This window comes from Ostrinia nubilalis, chromosome 20, assembly GCF_963855985.1.
Source record: "Ostrinia nubilalis chromosome 20, ilOstNubi1.1, whole genome shotgun sequence".
Taxonomy (NCBI): Eukaryota; Metazoa; Arthropoda; class Insecta; order Lepidoptera; family Crambidae; genus Ostrinia; species Ostrinia nubilalis.
In genome coordinates this window covers 4,324,267-4,344,284 of record NC_087107.1, presented here as the reverse complement: position 1 = coordinate 4,344,284, position 20,018 = coordinate 4,324,267, and the positions used below count along the sequence as shown (strand labels likewise).

General features: G+C 35.3%; 1 protein-coding gene across 1 annotated transcript in view; it reads left to right on the top strand.

Annotated features, from left to right (window-relative positions):
• Positions 1–1,324: 1,324 nt before the first annotated feature.
• LOC135081520 (PAS domain-containing protein cky-1) overlaps positions 1,325–20,018 on the top strand; it is a 162,717-nt gene continuing 144,023 nt past the window's right edge. The window contains exons 1-2 of the mRNA XM_063976247.1: positions 1,325–1,695; positions 15,154–15,268. Coding sequence (XP_063832317.1) covers positions 15,258–15,268 — 11 coding nt within the window. The 5' untranslated portion in view covers positions 1,325–1,695; positions 15,154–15,257. The remainder of the gene's footprint in view (positions 1,696–15,153; positions 15,269–20,018) is intronic.

Sequence of the window (20,018 nt, the reverse complement as noted above, 5' to 3'; positions counted from 1 at the left end):
TGATGGCTGGTTATGATTTTTTTGGACTTTGTACCTATTTCTCTAAATAATAGGGACATGAAAAATAATGATAATTAACAATGAACACTTTAATTACATTTTTCAAACTTAACGCATTTAATGTAAGATTAAATAAAAACAAAAAGCTTTATACTTAAAAAAATAAGAAAACCATTTCATTGAGCGTTGATGTCTTTTGTATGGAGGTTACTTTCGTCAATTTTTATAACACATTAAAATAGGTATTATGTATTCAGTAAACGAAATACAATAGTAAAACATTGTAAGACTGCTAAGTTTACTATTATTAGAAGTTTAATTTCAGATTTCAATAGTCAGCATGAATTTCAATACGTTTTGCAAATGAGTTAGGCTGAGTTGCACCACCTAACTTTGACAGTAACTATAACGATAACCGGTGTATTTTGTATGGGGTTTACAGATTTTTGACGTTAGTCAAAGTTAAAGTAAGATGGTGCAACCCAGCCTTAGGGTAATCTACGTAAGAATGAAATGTTGTAACCAGCTGACTTCGACTTAAATCTTACGTACAATAACTTCTCGTTACAATTATTGTTATTTAGATCAATCGTCATAAATATTAATATGCCCTAGATGCACTTACTTCCTGTTCCTAGGTTAGTTGAATAACATTCAACGTTGGGTGAATAGACAATATGAAAATCGTTAATTCATTCATTGCTTACATGACTGAAGTTTTTAAATAATAGCTACTTTAATAACTTTGGTACGCAATTTATCCGTGTTAAAATTATTGAAAGAAAATTGATGGCAAAGTCTGCAGTAGGAAATTCCGAAATCAAATTAAATATCACATCATTTGTAGTTAAGGTGTAGTAGTAGTGATTTCACAGTTGAATAAATAAAAAAGAAATTTGACTTTTATAACTTAATGTTGTAACAATTCAATCACAAAAATTGTCCAAAACAAGACGCAATCTTTTGCAAACCGCCTTTAATGGATGCAAGACTTCACACAGGCCGCCTCGTCGTTTCAACACTAAAGTTTTTTCAATGACAGAACTACTTAACACAAAAACCGGGGCGATTCACCACGGCCCATAAGCTCGCATTCATAACCGATAGAATAATCCCGTTCAAAAAATAAACCAACGTTACACCCGCTTGCACCAAAACAAAACTACGACGATCACCATCAGTCAGTGATGATGCTTCGCCCCGTTAGACGTCATATATCGTGGTCCTTTCCGTGAGAAAATCTCGTATCGACAGCTGTAAGCTCTACGTATACGGAGGCTGCTCTCAAAAAGCGCGCCAAGACAGTGTTGCGCCGGTGGCCGCGCGCATTGCACGCTCACAGACGCGAGACGCGTGCGCATACAGCACGCGACCTGTCAAACCGATCGAATTCGGAACTTTTTGAAAATGGATCCTACGCTTGACCTCTTTTTTGTAGACTTGACCTAAACTTTTTTTTTCATATAAAGTTTTCCTTTTTTAAAACAGTGACAATTTTAGTTAAATAGTGTTCCGAATTAAGTGCTAAATGTTCTGTAAGGTCTGGTTTTACAGTGACTACAAGGGCGTGAATTTTGACTCGTTATTAGTGAACTGAAAAGGTGTGAACTACCGTAGATTTGAAGTGGATTCTGTTTATTTGTTTGTCAGAACATAGGTGTCATATTTGAACGGATTGGCCATAGTATTCGTACGGTAAGTCTGATTTACCGATAGTAAACAATATTGCTTCAAAACATCGTATGCATAAGTACTCAATTGTGTACAATAATGAGTTATGAGTACCCATTTGACCTAAAGGTGGAGGTTGGCCCTAAAAGGCTAGGGGTCGCGCGTTCGAATCCTCAATTGGTTTGGTTGTTTATTTGGACAGCTGTTTTCCGTATTTGTGTTTTCAAACTGTGTACCTTTTCAATGAATTGCCCGTGTAAGTGGCCATTTAGTGGATAGTTTTAGTGGTGGATCGTTATTGAAAAACAAAGTTTATTGATAGAATACAGGATTTGTTTTCTCAAAGGTTTTCTACTACTTCTTGTTTAATTAGACTAAGATATTAATTAGAATAAGATACATAAAATATGTACGAGTATGTATCATCAATTTCAAAAAGTCATATTTCATTCTCATGGATCAACATGGAAGACATTGAGGGAGGCCTATGTTCAGCAGTGGACGTACTATGGCTGAAATGATGATAATGATGAATAGTCAAACTAACCTACAACCATTAATTTGCAAATAAAGTGCTTTAATTAGAGGATCGCACAACATTTTCAGCCTTTTTTGTTTAATATTTCTTGATTTGTGCTATGTAATACAACTATGATGATTAATTTATACTAAAGTACATATTAGGAAACATACTTAATGTTACTGCTCCGAAGTAAAAGTTCTCATACGACATCTACCAGCTATAATATTTTATGTTCTTGACATAATTATCCTATACCTAGTCGTAAAGGTACCTACATGTAAGGCCACATCCAATTTTCTGAAAATGTCTACTCCACCATGCAATTGTACGTACCATGACATCCTTCAGTTGTAATGCTTACTCTACCTAGCAACGGTGCTTACCAGGTAACAAACTAATGATATTGACCACCAGAAAAAACTACTCGTACTTAGATTAAAGGTATATTTTTGAAATACATTAGATCTCCGTCAACACAAGATGTATGGAATGCATTTACAATTTGTGCAATTTCGTATACGAATTAGAATCTAAGGCTGAGTTGCACCACACAATTTTAACCGTGACTACAACAATAACCGGTGTATTTTGTATGGATTTTGACAGATTTTTGACATTTGTCAAAGTTAAAGTAAGATGGTACAACCCAGCCTTAGTGGTTCAAAAATACTCTTTTTGAACTTGACCTCTAGTCGACATTTAATAAGTTTTTTAGATTCCTAGAAAACACAAACATTACCTATTTCCATCCAAATTACGTCATCATATATTAAGACAACCATCTGTACCTATCGCAAGAGTAAAGATTTTTCTTGGAATCTAATAGACCAGAACAAGCATAGTTGCATATTTCATGGGATACCATGATATGATAATAGGTGGAGGTGATGGTGGTGGTGGTAGGGCAAGCTATGTATATTTGGGACGTGTATAACTGCCCTGGAAAGGGCCTCTGTACTGAATAAAATATTTGAATTTTAAATTTGAATATCAGACTGTACTTAAGACTTTATTGCAAAATCGCATCTAATTACGACTAAATAAATGCTACAGTATTTGCTGCCGCAACATAAATTTAAAAGGCTGAAAGTTTGGCGTGCTCTACCTTTTTCCCTTTCTTAATCAAAGCAAAATTACCAATGAGGGCTATCGTTTTTATACTTAACAGTTGGCACCCCTGGCGATTGACAGCACCTTACTCTACAGTGGCGCCATCTTGATGAGTGCAAATGCGATAGTCCTCCTACCACTTTAGCGCTCACCAGCCGGCGCCACTGTCCTCGCTACTAGCAAGTGACAGGACCTTACTCTACAGTGGCGCCAACTGGTGAGCGCTAAAACGATAGCCCTCATTAAATTATAAATAAATACACAGATGCCTCTCGACTAAATTCGTTATAGGTACAAGGTATCACATTCTTGATCGTTTCGCTATGTCCGTAAGTTAACTAAACAGGAATCGTAAGTGACTTTAAAGAATCGAAATCGACGTAGATTAGGTACATTGTCTATATTAGACAAATTAGTCAGAGATTAAGTAGATTGACTTGATTTTCGTGAAGTGAGGCATTCCATGATTTAGTTGTATTAATCCATCAAAATTGATTTTCTTTGCTTCTTCAATATACCGTTCTCGGTGTTCGCAATGGTTCCGCTGTGAAGTTTTTTTGTCTGTCACATTTTATTCAGTAACTACTCTACCTAACGTTTACACATTGTCAGAGAAAATGTAAGCTGGAATTTATCGTCAATTTGCTACGACACTGTGACATCTTTAATTATTAGATTAACATATTATGTAGGAGATGTCACACTGTCGTCGCAAGAGAACGAATGTACCTAGTAAGTTTCCACATGAAATTGTCCGAATTGAATCGTCGGCTATAAATATTGGATTCAAGTAAAATAAAAATAAAAATTATGTACCTTCATGCTTACAAAAGCCTTAAAATAGTTGGGACGAAATTGAGTCTGTCAAATTATATTCTATGTAGCTTTACCTTAATACTTACAAAATCCTTAAAATAGTTGTGATGAAATTGAGTCTACCAAATTATATTGTAGCTTTGTTACAATACAACAGGGCTTTAGGTAGTTGTGCTCGTACTGCTGAATAATTTTGGGGTCATCTTTATAGGTCAAATTTGACTCACTAGGATTACTGTATATTTTTCAAATATAATTTTAAGATGTATCACACATGACATAATTAAAAATATTATGTCTGATTCACACCAATATAACTGTGAATAATGTTTTAGTTAGATATACAAACTGACAAAGATATTAGATATAGAATATCTTTACGGTATGGCCTGGCAGTACTGTATCTGTAGCTTCTAGTATTGAAAAAGCTCTTTTCCACATCTTTTCGTTGTCAATATACTAAATAAAAAGATTGTGGCTTTATATTACTACTGAATTTTCATAAATAAAAGCCTCATACTAAGCAGAGTTAGTCCGTACGTATTGGTATGTAGTTATGTAGATGTAATCTTGGGTTTTATCTTGCAAAAAAAATATAACTGAAAATATTGGGGTATAATAATGTTCATGCTAATCAAATTAATATTTGCTCCCACCCGGATTCAAACCCACAAACGCGGCTGACGTTCGCAGTCCAAATCAATAAAGCTAAAAATAAAAAACAAAACCTAAAGAAGGCTTTCAATAACATTTAATACACCAATGAATTAGTCATATCCAAATCGTGGATTACTCGTAAGAACTAGAGCGCTTAGTCGAAATCTCCTCGCAAACCGGTCGCTAACCGGATGTAGATTCGTCCGATAACTGTCATTAAGTTTAGCAGTCAGTTAGTTACTTGTCTGATTATTTTTGAAAGATAGTTTACACCTAAAGTTCGAGCTTTTTGAATTGTTTATAGAGTTTTAGAAATGGGCGTTTTCTTTTGTTTTTCTTTGTATGAGTGGGCTAAATGATTGAGGATAGTTTTGTGGACCCTTTAGGTCCCAATGCTGGGCAAGACAGTCTCTTACCAGACAAAAGCTATCCCCCGGGATTACTCAATATCAGATGGTTGGGATTCTTTAGCTCCCAAACCGTAAATCCTGGCTATACAGAAATGAAAGATGGGATAACTCCGGTTAGTGCTGGAAAAAAAGATTCTTAGTCCGTAAGGAGCTTAAATAGTTTAACTTCTAAAACGGTAATTGGATTACATATTGTTTCAAAGTATAAACTGCAACAAATTGAGCAAATAAGAACGATATTGACACTAAATTGTCCACGCCTAAAAGGATGAGCAAGTAATCATTGAGAGAGTTCAGTTTTCCTTTCAGTATATTTTTACCGGTGTATCTTATTCACAAAATGGCGCATAAATATTGAAGTGCCGAAACGAAATAGTTATAGCAACATCAACTAATAACTTATGCAATTCTGCTCGCGAATTGTAAGTCAGCGTTGCATGTTTACAATATGCACCATATAATTACAATATTCAAGGATAAACTCACCTATTATACTATCCATTTTATAGTGTATGACGTGTATGAATGGCTTTGTATGGTTTGTGAGACGTGACGTCAAAGATGGTAATGTTGTCATTTGTCTCGTCTTCCTTTTGTTAGGCCCGTGGCTTGTAGGTTATGCTTTCTATGAAACAAATCCAATGTGAAATATCATGTTTGTATCGTTAATTCTGATTTTGTGTGATTTGCACAGGCTTGAAAAAAAATATTAGAACCTTAAGGTTTTTTATTGTTTTTTTTTTATCCACGACGAGGAAGCTCTTGGCCTGTATCTCACCTGATGGTAAGTGACGATCAGGCCGAAGGTGGAAGCGAGCTTCACCCGGAATCCTCAACCACGGAGGAACTGGCTATCTTACCTCTAACTGCCGGAACACAACAATGCTGTTAACATTGTTGTTATGGCGACAGACTTAGATAAGATGGTGGTTGCTAGCCAGGCAGACTTAGAACAAGCCCTACCACCAACCAAACCGAACAGAAAAATCTGCCCCCACTGGGAATCGAACCCGGGACCTCTGCGTCTGAAGCAGGTGGTCTTACCACTGGACCACAGAGGCGGTTTATTGTATTTTGCTTAGGGCTGAACAAAATACAATTTAATACAGTTCTACATTTTTTCATTCTTACACTTTATAATTAACTAGAATTTATTTTAATTATGTTAGTACTATGGACTAAGTCATATTTACAGAAAAGCCTCATTTGATTACGATGAATTTCGATAATTATTATACACTGGAATTTAATTGTTCCCTAACTTTTTAACAGGTCATCAGTCCATCGGCCAAACGGTCGTCTCACTTTGCAAGAGTTAATCACAATTTTCGTCAAAAATTCAATTCTCGTTCAGCGATGTGTCATTTCCATAAATGGTATTTATACTCGAAAAGTCTTAAAAAATAATTTAAGAGGTCTACTAGTTTGTTTGAAGATACAAATACCAAAGATATCTAAGCCGGCTGGCTAACTAATGATACTAATTAAAACTTAACACTTCTAATGTGGAATCATTCCATGTGTTACGTATAGCTAATTTGTTAGCTATTTAACAGCACAGTTAATTTAAATATATTAACATTCCATGAAAATTACACTGTAGCATCTTAATATATGGTTGTAATAGATGCTATTTTGCAACGGAAACATAGCACATTTTTTTATTTTTCGATGTCGTCAATAGGAAAACTAAAAACACTATAATACTTAGTACTATTTTTTTCTCTAGGAACCGTTGAGTATAAAACGAATACCTAAATCAATCGCAAGAGTTAGGTTCATCGATATTATTTAATTTCAAGCCCGACAAAACAAACAAGACCTGTATTTGTTTGAACTTTCTTTTTTACTTAGGTGTGAGCTAAAATAATAAGTATTCATTATTGATAGATCCGCAAGTCTATTCCAGTTTAATTCATGTCCCGATACCATTCCATGTTAGTTCAATTAAAAAACTGGTCGTAGCCACTCTTTGGAACGGCTACAAATAAATGCCCGATGCTGCCCCCTGACCCCGGTTCCGTGAAATGCAATTAAATTTTGTGGACCAAATACCTGTACTCGTCTTTAAAAACAGGTTCCAACGTTTATCAGACACATTTACACCATTTCCATAGATAAATTACACGTGCCATATCATTACATGAGGACATCGCAGAATATAATATTATAACATCGAAACTTTTTGGAATAACATAAATTCAAAATTCGAAAAGAAACAAAGAGAATACGCAAGCAAATATTTGAATTTCAATTCGAACGTCGCATATCAATGGGGAGCCATAAGCCACCGGGGTTTTTATTTTTTAAAAAGACTGGCCGCTGTGGGACAGTAAAGAAAAAACTTGAAAAAAGAAGAAATGGAAAAAACGGCATCTAGATTCGAACACTGGCTGATTCGAGAACAAAAGAAGTCGGAGCGCGCCTGACCGAGATCTTTGCGTACGCGGGCGCATCTTTTGTTTTTGTTTGTTTTCCTTTTGCATGTGATTCCTTTTCTCTGATGCATCACAATGAGACCGGACGTCAATAGCTTCTTTGAAATAATTACGAAGTTGTATCGATGGGCGATTTTGTGACTTATTGTGGGATGCGATCGATTAAAATGTTTGGTTCAGTTTAAGAATAAACCATCGCTCGGGTCAATTTTATAGCAGCTATATTTTAGATTTTTAGTTGAAAACCAACTAATAATTAATTAGCTTCAAAAAATGTTAATAAGTACTGACCTTTTGAGTAAAAATAAAGACATATTCATTTAAAAACACAGAAGTTTTACAGTAATCATGAAATTTTGTCATAAACTTACACCTAATTTATTACAACATTCTAACACTAATTACAGGTTTCAAACATCTATTTAATTTCATTTAAAAATAAAAAAGAGTTTGATCAATGTTTTATTCCCATAATTATAATCTACGACGTAATTAACTATATCTGTAGTATTAACGAGTTATAATCATAATACGCGATTAGATCAGCTTCTTAAGTTAGAGTAGTGATACCACTATATCGATAGTTGAGATATCGAGCTAATAAACATAGATTTTCCCATCTTGAATTTTGAATCTATCAACATGGCTTCTAAACCCGTTTCTGCTCGTATAGTCGCTTGAAATTATGTAAAAAAATCACCGCTGTATGAACTTTTAGGTTTAAAGAACATTTATTTCTCATTAAAAACATTACAGTCACTTACATGAGAAATTAACAAATTTTATGTAGGTAGATAATTTACAAGTTGTCCAATAGCCAAAATAAGCAGATGTATTTCTGCGGGAACCATCCTAACAAACCTATAGTACTTACGTGAACTGTGTTGTACATGCGTATAAATATATTAACTTTTCACATAATTTTTCAGAGTTTGATCAGATTTTGTACAGTCGTTGTAAATTAATTTCATCTATTATTAGACTTTGGACTTTAATCACATTTAATCAAAAAACAAATAATTGAGATTCTCATGAATGTACGTTCAAGAACCTCGATCTTTTGCGAAATACCACAAAAGTACAAGCAAAAGAAAGTTATGTACTAGAGCTCAATATTACCGATCTATCGATACAAAATCAATCTATCGAGTAGCATCACTAGTAGCATGGGAAAATATTGTTATTCATAGGAACAGGATTCGGTCCCGAGTTTGCTCATCATGAGCCATGAGTCAACCATTCTGTCGGCGAAGACAACAGAAATAAATAATGTTAAGCATTTATTGATTAATTTTGCTTGTCTGTTAATGTTTGCAAATAACATTATTAACTTTAAAATCAAAACATATAAAAAGTATTATTCATACGATTTCAATAAATGTTGTACAAGTTAAACATAACAAATTATTTATATGTCATCCTTCTTATTTGTGGTTCATTTTGGTGCTAAAAGCATACTATACTCCAGATCAAAACTAAAAGTTGATTATTAAATAATGTATTAATGTGTCAATAAAGGTAATAATAGACATTATTTACTTCTAGAATTATTGACATTAGACATAATAATATTATAATTCAATGTTTTGATTAGTTTTTTCTATAATTTCCAGGACAAATATTACGCATTGGTTACTCATTAAAATTAATGATAGCCATTCGTCCATTGTTTTTGCTTTCTGTTTGATAAATATTTTAGCGCAAAAACTTGCTTTGGTCAATTATTTTCTTTTAATTCGACCTTCTCAATGTTAACGTTTGCTTATTATTTAGGTACCTATTTAATAATAAATGTTGGGTGAAATAAGATAAATGGATAGCTCAACTATTTTATTATTACAAACTTAGGTCTGTCGCCAGTTGGAGGTAAGATAGTCAGCTCCTTTGTGGTTGAGAATTCCGGGTGAAGCTCGCTTCCACCTTCGGTCATCACTTTCTATGAGTTGAGATGGGTTCCTCATTGATTAAAATAATAAATAAAAATAAGAAATCTAGCGTGAACTGAATACCTCCTTGTTATAACAAACAGTTTAGCAGTTTTAAAAAGAAAAACCCATTAAAATCTAGGCCTAAATAAATACCTTTATCCAATGTGAAGACAGTGTAAATACCTTAACTCTTCATAATACCAATAAAAATAATTCAATTTTTATCTTTGTCTTTCTTAGTGGTCGAAAAACGAACCGTTCAAATATTTGGACCGGATTCTTAACACGTAGGTACATTAGCACGTGGCTATAAGACCACAGTTGGGCTGCCTCAAACAACACCCCAGACATGGCACAGTGAGAACAGCCAGTTCAACGTAGGTGGAACCAGTGCAACCTTTTTCATTATCACGTCTTTTGGATTTTATGGTTGGAAAAGTAAACACATTACCAGATTTTGACCATAGAATTAATCAGGTCGTTAAGTTTAATATGTATTAGTTAGTAATGTTTTTGGAATATATTAAGCCGTTTAACTTTGACTTAGTAAACATTTTGTGAATGCTCAGAAGAACAATGATTTAGAGTTTATTCTCTACACGTTGATAAAACTGTTCTGTAAAATTTTTACTAAAGCTTTTTACAATTTAAAAGTAAAAGATTTTCAAAAGTGTAGTGACTGATTTTCTTTTACTCACCGGTTATCTTAAAGACCCAAATTAACACCACCACTTAGCTCTTACTTACTTACGGGGTTGGACCCAGGTGGTCTTTGTTTAAACCACTTTTTGAGCGGTTTTAAAGGTAGCAGTTTGTAGTCTTTATTTGCTGTAAACTTTGTTTGTAGAGGCTGTTTACAAACATGCTTGGATGTTTCTTTGAGATTAAAATTTATGTCAGTGAAATAAAAAATGGCGAGGTATACTTTTACATTTAGAAATAAATCTATTGCTTACTTGTAAAATTATGTTTGGGTTACAAATAGATATTTGTGTTATTGTTTTCAAATTACTCCAATCAGGTTCCAATTTAACTTAGTGGTCATTGCATCTGTCGTTGACAATTTGATATTATGTGTATTTTTTTATTCTTTATTGACTCTATCCTTTATCAGATAATTTTGCACTAAGAGTCCCTTATTGAGGTTTAAAAACACTTTAGGAACTCATTTACTAAGACGACATTAAGTACTCGTAACTCTTCTCTATTTTAATGTTGTGAAAATATTAGAAACTCATAGTGGATACCAAGTCAATGAATGCGACTGGAGTCAGACATTTCGTAAGCAGTGACGCGTTTGTGCTTTAGCTGAGGCATGTCGCTCATCCTATTTCTATAGAGTCCTTCAGCCAGGAAGGGTTTGGATTGGATGTGCTATTTCAAACAATTACCGCATCCAAGAGTATTGTTGTGATAGAACCGATAAGAAGTATAGACAACGGGTCCTCAGTAAAGCTCGGTAGTGGAGTCAGCGACCACAGCGACTGGTGGCTGTCACGTGCCACGTTTTTGGTAATTGTGTAAACAAATGTGGTCATCGTCTGCCAATAGTGGTCTATGGCGACCACTAATAAGCCACTAATAAGTGGCTGCTACAATTTGTGTGTATTAGATTTGTATCGAATGGCCACAACTGACCACTCGCTAATCGGGCATGAACGTGTATAATGGAAGTCAACATCAGCTGTTTAAGAGTCTATTACGACGTCTACCGGGTCCGGGACTCTTACTAAAATTTATTTACTTGGTAAATCAGCCTGAGGGCTAAGGCAAGTCTTAAAAGTTGCTTGAAGAGAAGCAGAAAATAAGTGTATTTTAAGTACCCTCATTTTCTATACAAAGTTTGCTCAAAAATACCAAATCCATTCATCGCTAAACACCTTCCTACCTCGGTGCAACCTACAAACCTAATCGAGGGCCATTACGACCTACCAGAACTAATTTCGACCGCCTTATCATAATTTGAATCGACATTCTGTATGAGTTTTGTATGACAAACCTCTGTTTTCTTATACGGTTATTAATTTCATAGTAACAGTACTGTCGCAGTGATCATTAAACGGACTGTGAGTTGACTGTCGAACTTTTTAAGAATATTTCGAAGTTAGTTGCTGTATTGAATTGATGCAAGTATGAGATGTAAAATCAACTATGTATCACACACTACCCCTAAATTAAGCAGATCTTTGGCTTAAAACATTTAATGTACTCGTTATTTTGTAAAAATATACAGTCTATGACTTCATATGAAATATCAGTTTTGAGTATACACGCACTACATCCGATCCGAAGTCGTCAAAATGGGGATCTAGAAAACTAATTTGAGAAATTGGATGACGAAAATCAGATCTAGTGCATAAACTACCATAAAACAGTTTTAAGACTCTAGAGTCCTACGATTCTAGATCCTAGGATCGGATCCTGACAATATAATTTGGGTTCACATTGTAACCAATTCAATATTATGTTCTACTCGAACTATTATTATTTCCCTCCATCTCTGGCCATCTTTGACTTAATTTGTCAGAAATCTAAACGGCTGAAAATGTCTCTACACCTGAAACAATTACAATCAAATCCATATCAGTGGAGCCATCTGGTGTCAGCGCGGGTCACCTACGCAGCTTAAATCAGAACCGATGACCCATTGTTTCAACCTCATACGAAACCAGCAGTATAGTTATAGCTTAATGAGAACCACCAATACAATGACATTATGTAAAGACGACAGCACATCTTATAAAGTGGCGATAGGTGCTGAATTAAAGTCAGCGTTCAATAGTTCGTGCATGACACCCAAAGTGGCCAAAAAGTTGATATACAACCTTATTCCAGTTGTAACAAAGATTGTTGCGAACTTATTGGCAACTTTGGGTGTCACAAACTATTTGACGCTGACTATACAATCAAAATGCCTACATGCTCATTCGGTCCTTTTCAACCTAATGCAGTCTACTGCTGGACAAAGGCTTCCCCCAAGAATATCCACAACGATAGGTCCTGCACTACACGCATCTAGAGATGATTTTCGTGACCTTGACCAGATTGTCTGTCTACCAAGTGGGGGGTTTGCCTACACTACGTTTTTCGCCACTCGAGAAATTTTCTGCCGCAACAGGCATCAATTCTACGAGCTGTGACCCGCCCACTGTCTCTTCCTAAGTTTGGTAATTCTACGCGTTAAGTCGGTTGATTGGATTCTCCTGCGGATTAGGGGAACTCCGAGCATAGCTCGCTCCATCACCAGTTCTGTAAAATGTTTTAGAGGTCTGTTTCAAAAATAGCACTTGGTGTTCTAAATTATCCGTGATATGAAAAAAAGAACATGTCAGCTTGCTTAATATTTATCCTACATTAAGTAACAAATCACCATATTATCAATCTGAAGATTATGATCAAAAGGCCTCAAATTTACGAATGCAACTGGCTTTTCCGCTTGGCATATGTCGCAGCAGTCACGGCTGCTACCATATTGGCATATTGTAGCCCTTATAAGGCCCGGACCTAATGACCTACGACTTTTCAATCGGTACCTTCATCTCTGTTTGTTGCCCTGAGCAAGAGGGGGACAAAGCATCGCCATAACAGAATATCGGTTTGTTTTACTCGATTTTCAAGTGGCGCAGCGTTCAGTATCTATTTCGGTTTCTCATACGCCACCATTATTCGTTTTCGGAGGGTATTTTGTTGAATTTCTGGTGAGAAATGAAAATTATGAGACTCTTCATTTTAGCTTCAAAATAGCAGGCAGTTTTTTGATCGAGTCTTAGGTACGGTATCTATAGTTTAGCAGCTAGGTGATTCGACCATCGTAAACAATAACCAACCGAATTGAGAACCTCCTCCTTTTGTTGAAGTCGGTCAAAAAGCACAAATTATGCACAAAAAAAAATACTTGTACCCCACTTTAACTAACACCAATTACATTCCTTTTACCAATAATAGCCGAAAAAATTACATACCAAAATTTGTACAATCACCATCCACGGTAACTTTAATAAACGTCCTTAGTACAATCCGCCGATTGAGAGATCTTTTTAACGACCTTATACTAAAGTTTTAAGGCTCATTTTTGAATGTACAAAAGTTTTGTACCGAGACATGTTATGGCCTGATATGACGAAAATTATCGTAACGTTGAAAGCTGTAATTTTGTTTGTAAAAGTTAAATGCGAACAAAATATTGCTTGTAAATACCGGAGAATCGATGTGTGATCATCATACTCGTCGATTATGGGATGACATCGATCAACGTGTCTCGAGTTGAATTATGTAGTTTGTGCTTTATGAATTTGTATAAAATAACATTATAAGCAATGTTAATGTAATATTTCTTTTCACTTTATTACTTTGCAATCGATAGTTATTAGGATTTTGGCATTTAGGATACCTACTAACACTTGTGTTCACAAACGATGCTTGCTTAAGTGAAGGAGCAAATCGAACGCACAGCGTGCGTCCACGCGTACTGTAAGACCTCATAGTAATATTTGTGAATACGGGCGTAAGATTTATCAGAGCAGTGGCTCAGTCAGTAAAAGGTAGTGGATTCAATTTCTACCTGAGACAAACCAGTACTTTTATATCTTTCCCTTATTCTATTTATTTATACGTTGAAAACAATAAAACAAATAAGTATTGTTATTTAAAAAAAATATGGAAAAATCCCATAATCAAAGTAGTAAATTAGCGACTGATTTATAAGGTTTGTTACCCACCGGCCTACTCTCCACCGATTTGTGGAAATATAAACACCAGTTAACACATGACATGACTCTACATGCGAGTTTATGACTTTAGAGCCTTCCTTATTTGACCGGCAGTTTTTATTGCCGTTTTTTCTATGTCATTCTGAACCTTATGCGGTTAGGGAAAAGGTTGCGTCCACTGGTAATTTGACATGCTCCACCCATGTACATTTTGGCTCAGAAATGTCAGCCAATTGGTGTAAGCGACGTGAATCCTAATGAAAAAAATTAGCATACCGTTTTTGGGCTAGACCAATGTGGGGGCAAGAATGAGAAGCGAGATGTTCAAGGAGAGACATTCTTACTGAGTTTCTAGTTGGATAGTTAAGTTCAACTAAGAATTGAATAAGGTAGCGTCGGAATTACGGGATCAATTTGATATCTTTTCGGGTCTGGCAGGTTGAGCCTAAAATGTACACGTACAAAAGTGAGGACCAATACCTGTAGTGTAACGGAATTTTCACAAACATCTAATGTGATCACCTTTTTATTACTACTGCATTTTATGTGTCGACATTTTTGTGAATAATTTTTCAATGTTTTCGCAATGGGATAGTTGACACCGCTTATCAATTGACATACTTTTAGCTGTCAAAACGTGAACCTCCAAAAGTTTTATAAGACACAAGGCCGATATTATGCATTAATGCACGAACCTAATTGATGAATTTTTATTGAATTCAAAGTAAAAATCTAGTAAAACTCAGATTTCAGGACTAGAATGTTTTTAAAGTCGTATTTAGGAATTATTGGTTAATGGTGTCAACCATCCATATACTTACTTGCAGGGCAGTTTCAGATCATACTTTCCAACTCAAAAGATAACTTATTAAATCAATGTTTTGTCTTCAGGTGTGAGTGGCGAGGAGTGAGTGCGGCGCAGTGCTAATGATGAGAACGGTCCGGGCGCGCGGGGACGCCACTCAGAGCGCCACACTCACCAGCGAGCTGCAAACATGTTCACCAGGTAAGAACAACATCAGACAGGTGTGAGTGCGGCGCAGTGCTGATGATGAGAACGGCTACTCAAAGCGTGCCACTACTCAGAGCGTGCCACACTCACCAGCGAGCTGCAAACTTGTTCACCAGGTAAGAACGACGATCGTCAAGATAACCAGAGAGCCTAGACAAGGAGCACTTTTAAATCGCTCCGAAAATCGAAGCCCTTCACGGAGCAAAAACATTTTCACCCGTATTCACAAACATACACACACACGAACGAACGCTGTGCGTTCGATTTGCTACTTCACTTAATCAAGCATCGTTTGTGAATTCGGGCCTTTGTCACTTGTCTAGGGGAACGGTCTTCTGTTTTTCTAGCGATTTGTCTAGCGCCTCAGTGGTCTACCAATTTGACAGATCGACTCTCTTGATCAAAGGATCCTGGGTTCCCACTTTGAAGGAAACGTTGTGCTGACGATTTGTTTTTGCCGAATAGTGTAGTGTTATGTATTTATTTGTAAATTAGGAAAATCTTCATCTCAGTGGCCACATAGTCTGATTTTTACTAACCATTTACCCACTTTATGATTTCGTACATAGTCCAAATAGATAGCAATAAAGCGTACCTATAGATGCCCAAAATACTTCAACCATGATAAATCGAGTCGAATCAAATTATCACTATGCGTAGACGTATAACGGTCATGACGATTCAAATTCCAGCCTCATGATCATGATGACACAACATGTGATTTGTTGGAAACTTACTCGGTCTGGTGTAAATGTCACTCGGTTTTACCGTCAGGAGTTACTATTTACATTTAGCCTAGGCACAGACCATTGACTTTTAGTTGGCCGATAGTTGGGCCTGATTCTATTTTGTATGAAGAATCGGTCGATACCAAATCGGTGTAATGTGCGCACTTCCATACATGCCCACACTGATTAACTGCCCGACTAAACTATCGGCCGACAAAAAATCTATGGTCTGCGCCTAGACTTACTATTTACCAATTTATTCATCAATGGAAATATGGAACAGAATCATGTGATCGGGACAAAACTGATTACTAAAACGGTAAATAAATTTCATGACAATCATCTTGTTCTACTACCAAATGTCAGTAATTAGAAAAAAATAGAAATAGAGTAGTGTAGACCTTTGGGAAGAATTGGCAAGCGAATCGCGCCACGCCTCCTAGTTATAGAGACTAAGTAGATCGCAGATTTTGGAAAAGGAGAGCCTTGTATAAAGTTAGTAGCGTCAAATACATCATAATCTCACACCAGTGGTAGTCAGGTGATGATGAAGATGATGAAATCTATTGATATATTTCATAATACCACTTTGTGACGTGTAGAAACAGTGCTAACAGTAACAGTTACAATTAATCGCTAAACGTTTGCTATAAGTGATATAGTAAACGTATGGTGTAACATGACGTAGATGAGGTCAATTTTAAAGGCTAAAGTACATATAACATAGTGATAAATGTGAATAAGTACCTACCTACGTCGTATCCATTGCCGGTTTGTAAAAGTAGTATGGTGCTAACTTGATTATTATTGACAGTAGGGCGTCAGTCTACTTAACCAGTCATAGTTCGATTGAATGTACCGATATTTAAAACTAAATGTGTTATCACTTCATACGTCACTTATAAGAATTTTATGGAAATACTTGCGATAATTGGTCTAGTTCTTACACATTTCACAACCTATTAATGACGTATAAAAATTGCTAAAAATGTCGGTAACATCACACTATCACATCGTATGACACTTAAACGTTATGTGTATTTTAGGGGTTTTCGTGCAATAATTGGTCTAGTTGTTACATATTTCGCTATGTTATTAATGACGTGTACAAAATTGCTAAAATATTGGTAACAAAACGCGTTATCACATCATATGTCACTTAAACAGTATGTGTATTTTAGGGGTTTTCGTGCAATAATTGGTCTAGTTGTTAGATATTTCGCAATGTTATTAATGACATGCACAAAATTGCTAAAAATATTGGGAACAAAACGCGTTATCACATTATACGTCACTTATTATAGCGATATTTGGGCAATAATTGGTTTACTTGTTGTGTAAAATTGCTGAAATGACAGTAACTCAAACATGTTATCACTTCAAACGTCACACATACGGTAAAAGAGTTTTAGGAAGGTTGGTGATTGGTCTAGTTTGTAAATATTTAAAAAAATATTTTAGTGCCAGCTAGCCAATTTTTTGATAAACAGATGTAGAATAGATGAAGTGCTACTACTGGTCTACAAAATATTTCACTTATTATGTTTTATAAAATATTGTTACAAATAATTAACTTTTTAAAAAAAATAAAACCGACTTCAAATTCGAGAACACAAAAAAAAACTAAAAATTAAAAAATCAAATCGGTTCATAATCGGCGAAGATTTTGCAGAGAAAAGGGTACACCCCTAAAGTTCTACCCTTGGGGGTGAAATATTTTCTTCAAATTCGCATGAAACCACCCTTTTGATAATACCTATTCAACAAAAAAATAATCGTTCAAATTGGTTCATAATCGGCGGAGATATTGCGTATAAAAAAGTTCATCCCCAATTTTCCACCCTTGGGGGTGAAATATTTTCTTCAAATTCGCATGAAACCACCCTTTTGATAATACCTATTCAACAAAAAAATAATCGTTCAAATTGATTTATAATCTGCGGAGATATTGCGTATAAAAAAGTTCATCCCCAATTTTCCACCCTTGGGGGTTGTTTTTTCTATTATTAAATTTAAATGGGACCACCCTTGAGGTATTACCTATACGCCGAAAAAAGATTTGTTCAAATCGGTTCATAATTGGCGGAGTTATCGCGTAACAAACATAGAAAAAAAAAAAAACATACGGGTCGAATTGAGAACCTCCTCCTTTTTTGAAGTCGGTTGAAAATAGCAATGCTCTAGGATATTTCCAGTTGGCATTAAATTATGTTAGACACTTTACAAATAAATTCTTTATAAAATACATTATTAAACTAGACTCTTACCCCTCTTCAGATTTAATCATACTTGGGGAATTGTTTTAGTCCATTTTGTTTAGCCAGCTCAATCGTACGGACTTTAAATAAGTTCACTGCTTTTTCGTCTTATTTTAAATCCTCTTTGTAACAAAAATGTATCGAAATTGAATCCTTAATGCGTATGACAGAATGGAATATTACTATACGCATCATTGAATATACACAAGTTCATGTAAATTACTATTATTACGTAATATTGATATAACACCTACGTTGTACCTAAGAATTGTAACGAATTTCGTGCGAAATTTGCTCTATTTGTTAGATATTTCACAATTTTACTATCATAGAGTGTTAATGGTAACAGTAAAAATATCTCGCTAAATGTTTGGTAACATTGTATCAGTAAATATTCGTGTGATAATTAAAACGTCACTATGACGTAGCGTAGATGGGTCAATATGGGATTTTCAGAAATCATTGAGTGAGTACATAGTGATATGGATAGTGACGAGGTGTGTGAATGGTACACTTAACTCAAAATGTATTAGAATACTTATGTAAAAGATCATCTTTATTCCAAATCTCTCTCAGCTCTTAATAACCATTTATCTAAAGGAACTTTTTAAAGGCCGAATATATTTAAAAAAATATTGATAAATCTGACCTTAAAAAGATTTTTTTGCCAAAGAAGCGACTCATTTGAGAAATGAGTCATCATCATCATCATCATCATTTCAGCCACAGGACGTCCACTGCTGAACATAGGCCTCCCCCAATGCTTTCCATGTTGATCGATTGGTAGCGGCCTGCGTCCAATGAGAAATGAGAAATGAGTACTACAAATAAATAAATACTCTTTGTCTTATCAACAAAATATGTAAAATATAGCGGTTTTGTCATTAAAAGCATACATAGCTTCAAAACTATAGTATAGCGACTTCCATACGCCAATGGTTAGTCAAAAACAGCGAATAGTAGAGTGGAAAAAGCTGTGAGATTAGATAAGGTAGCAAATTTTTATAGCAAGCAATAAATTACTTTACTATTTCGGTAAAATATTCCGAGAAACCAAAGAAGCAAAGACATCTAGTAACAGCTCAAATCGTCCGCATTTTTTGTCGGTCGCAGCCACTCAAAATAACGTAATGCGCGTAAGACCATTACGGAATTAGAGGCGCGTGCACATGCCAGCACAATTTGTTTTATAAGCTTTTATAATTTTACCAAATTGTTTTTCATAGCCCCGTTAACCTGGTGTGAATCCGAATCTGCGTTTCTAGGATCTCGATTCGGCAAATCCGTCATCGGCCGTCAAATTCTTTATTATGGGGAACTAGGTATGTATATGAAAGAGTTAATACATACCTAGTTTATCATATAAGTTAGATTACAGTGTAGGATTTTTTAGCCAACCGTTGATTCGACAAACCTGTAAAAACAATAATTCTACTGTTAAATACCCCCTTATTAAATAAAAAGTTACACCTAGGATGAACACTGAGTTAAAATTACATTTCCAAGCTAAATGCCAATTTAAGCCAGAGTTCAACTAGGGTGTAACTTTTATTAATAAGGGGTTAGAGTCGTTTTTAACTTTGGTGGATCAATGAATACCCATTCAGTCTGTTTCGTATTGTAAGTAAATGCCTAAATTAAAGTTTCCCCCATCGTGTCCAAATAAATTATTTACCTAGACAGGCTTCTCCCAGTAAAAAACGTAATCAAATCAGTGTACACCAGCCCCAACATAATGCCAGCTATTTATATTAGGGC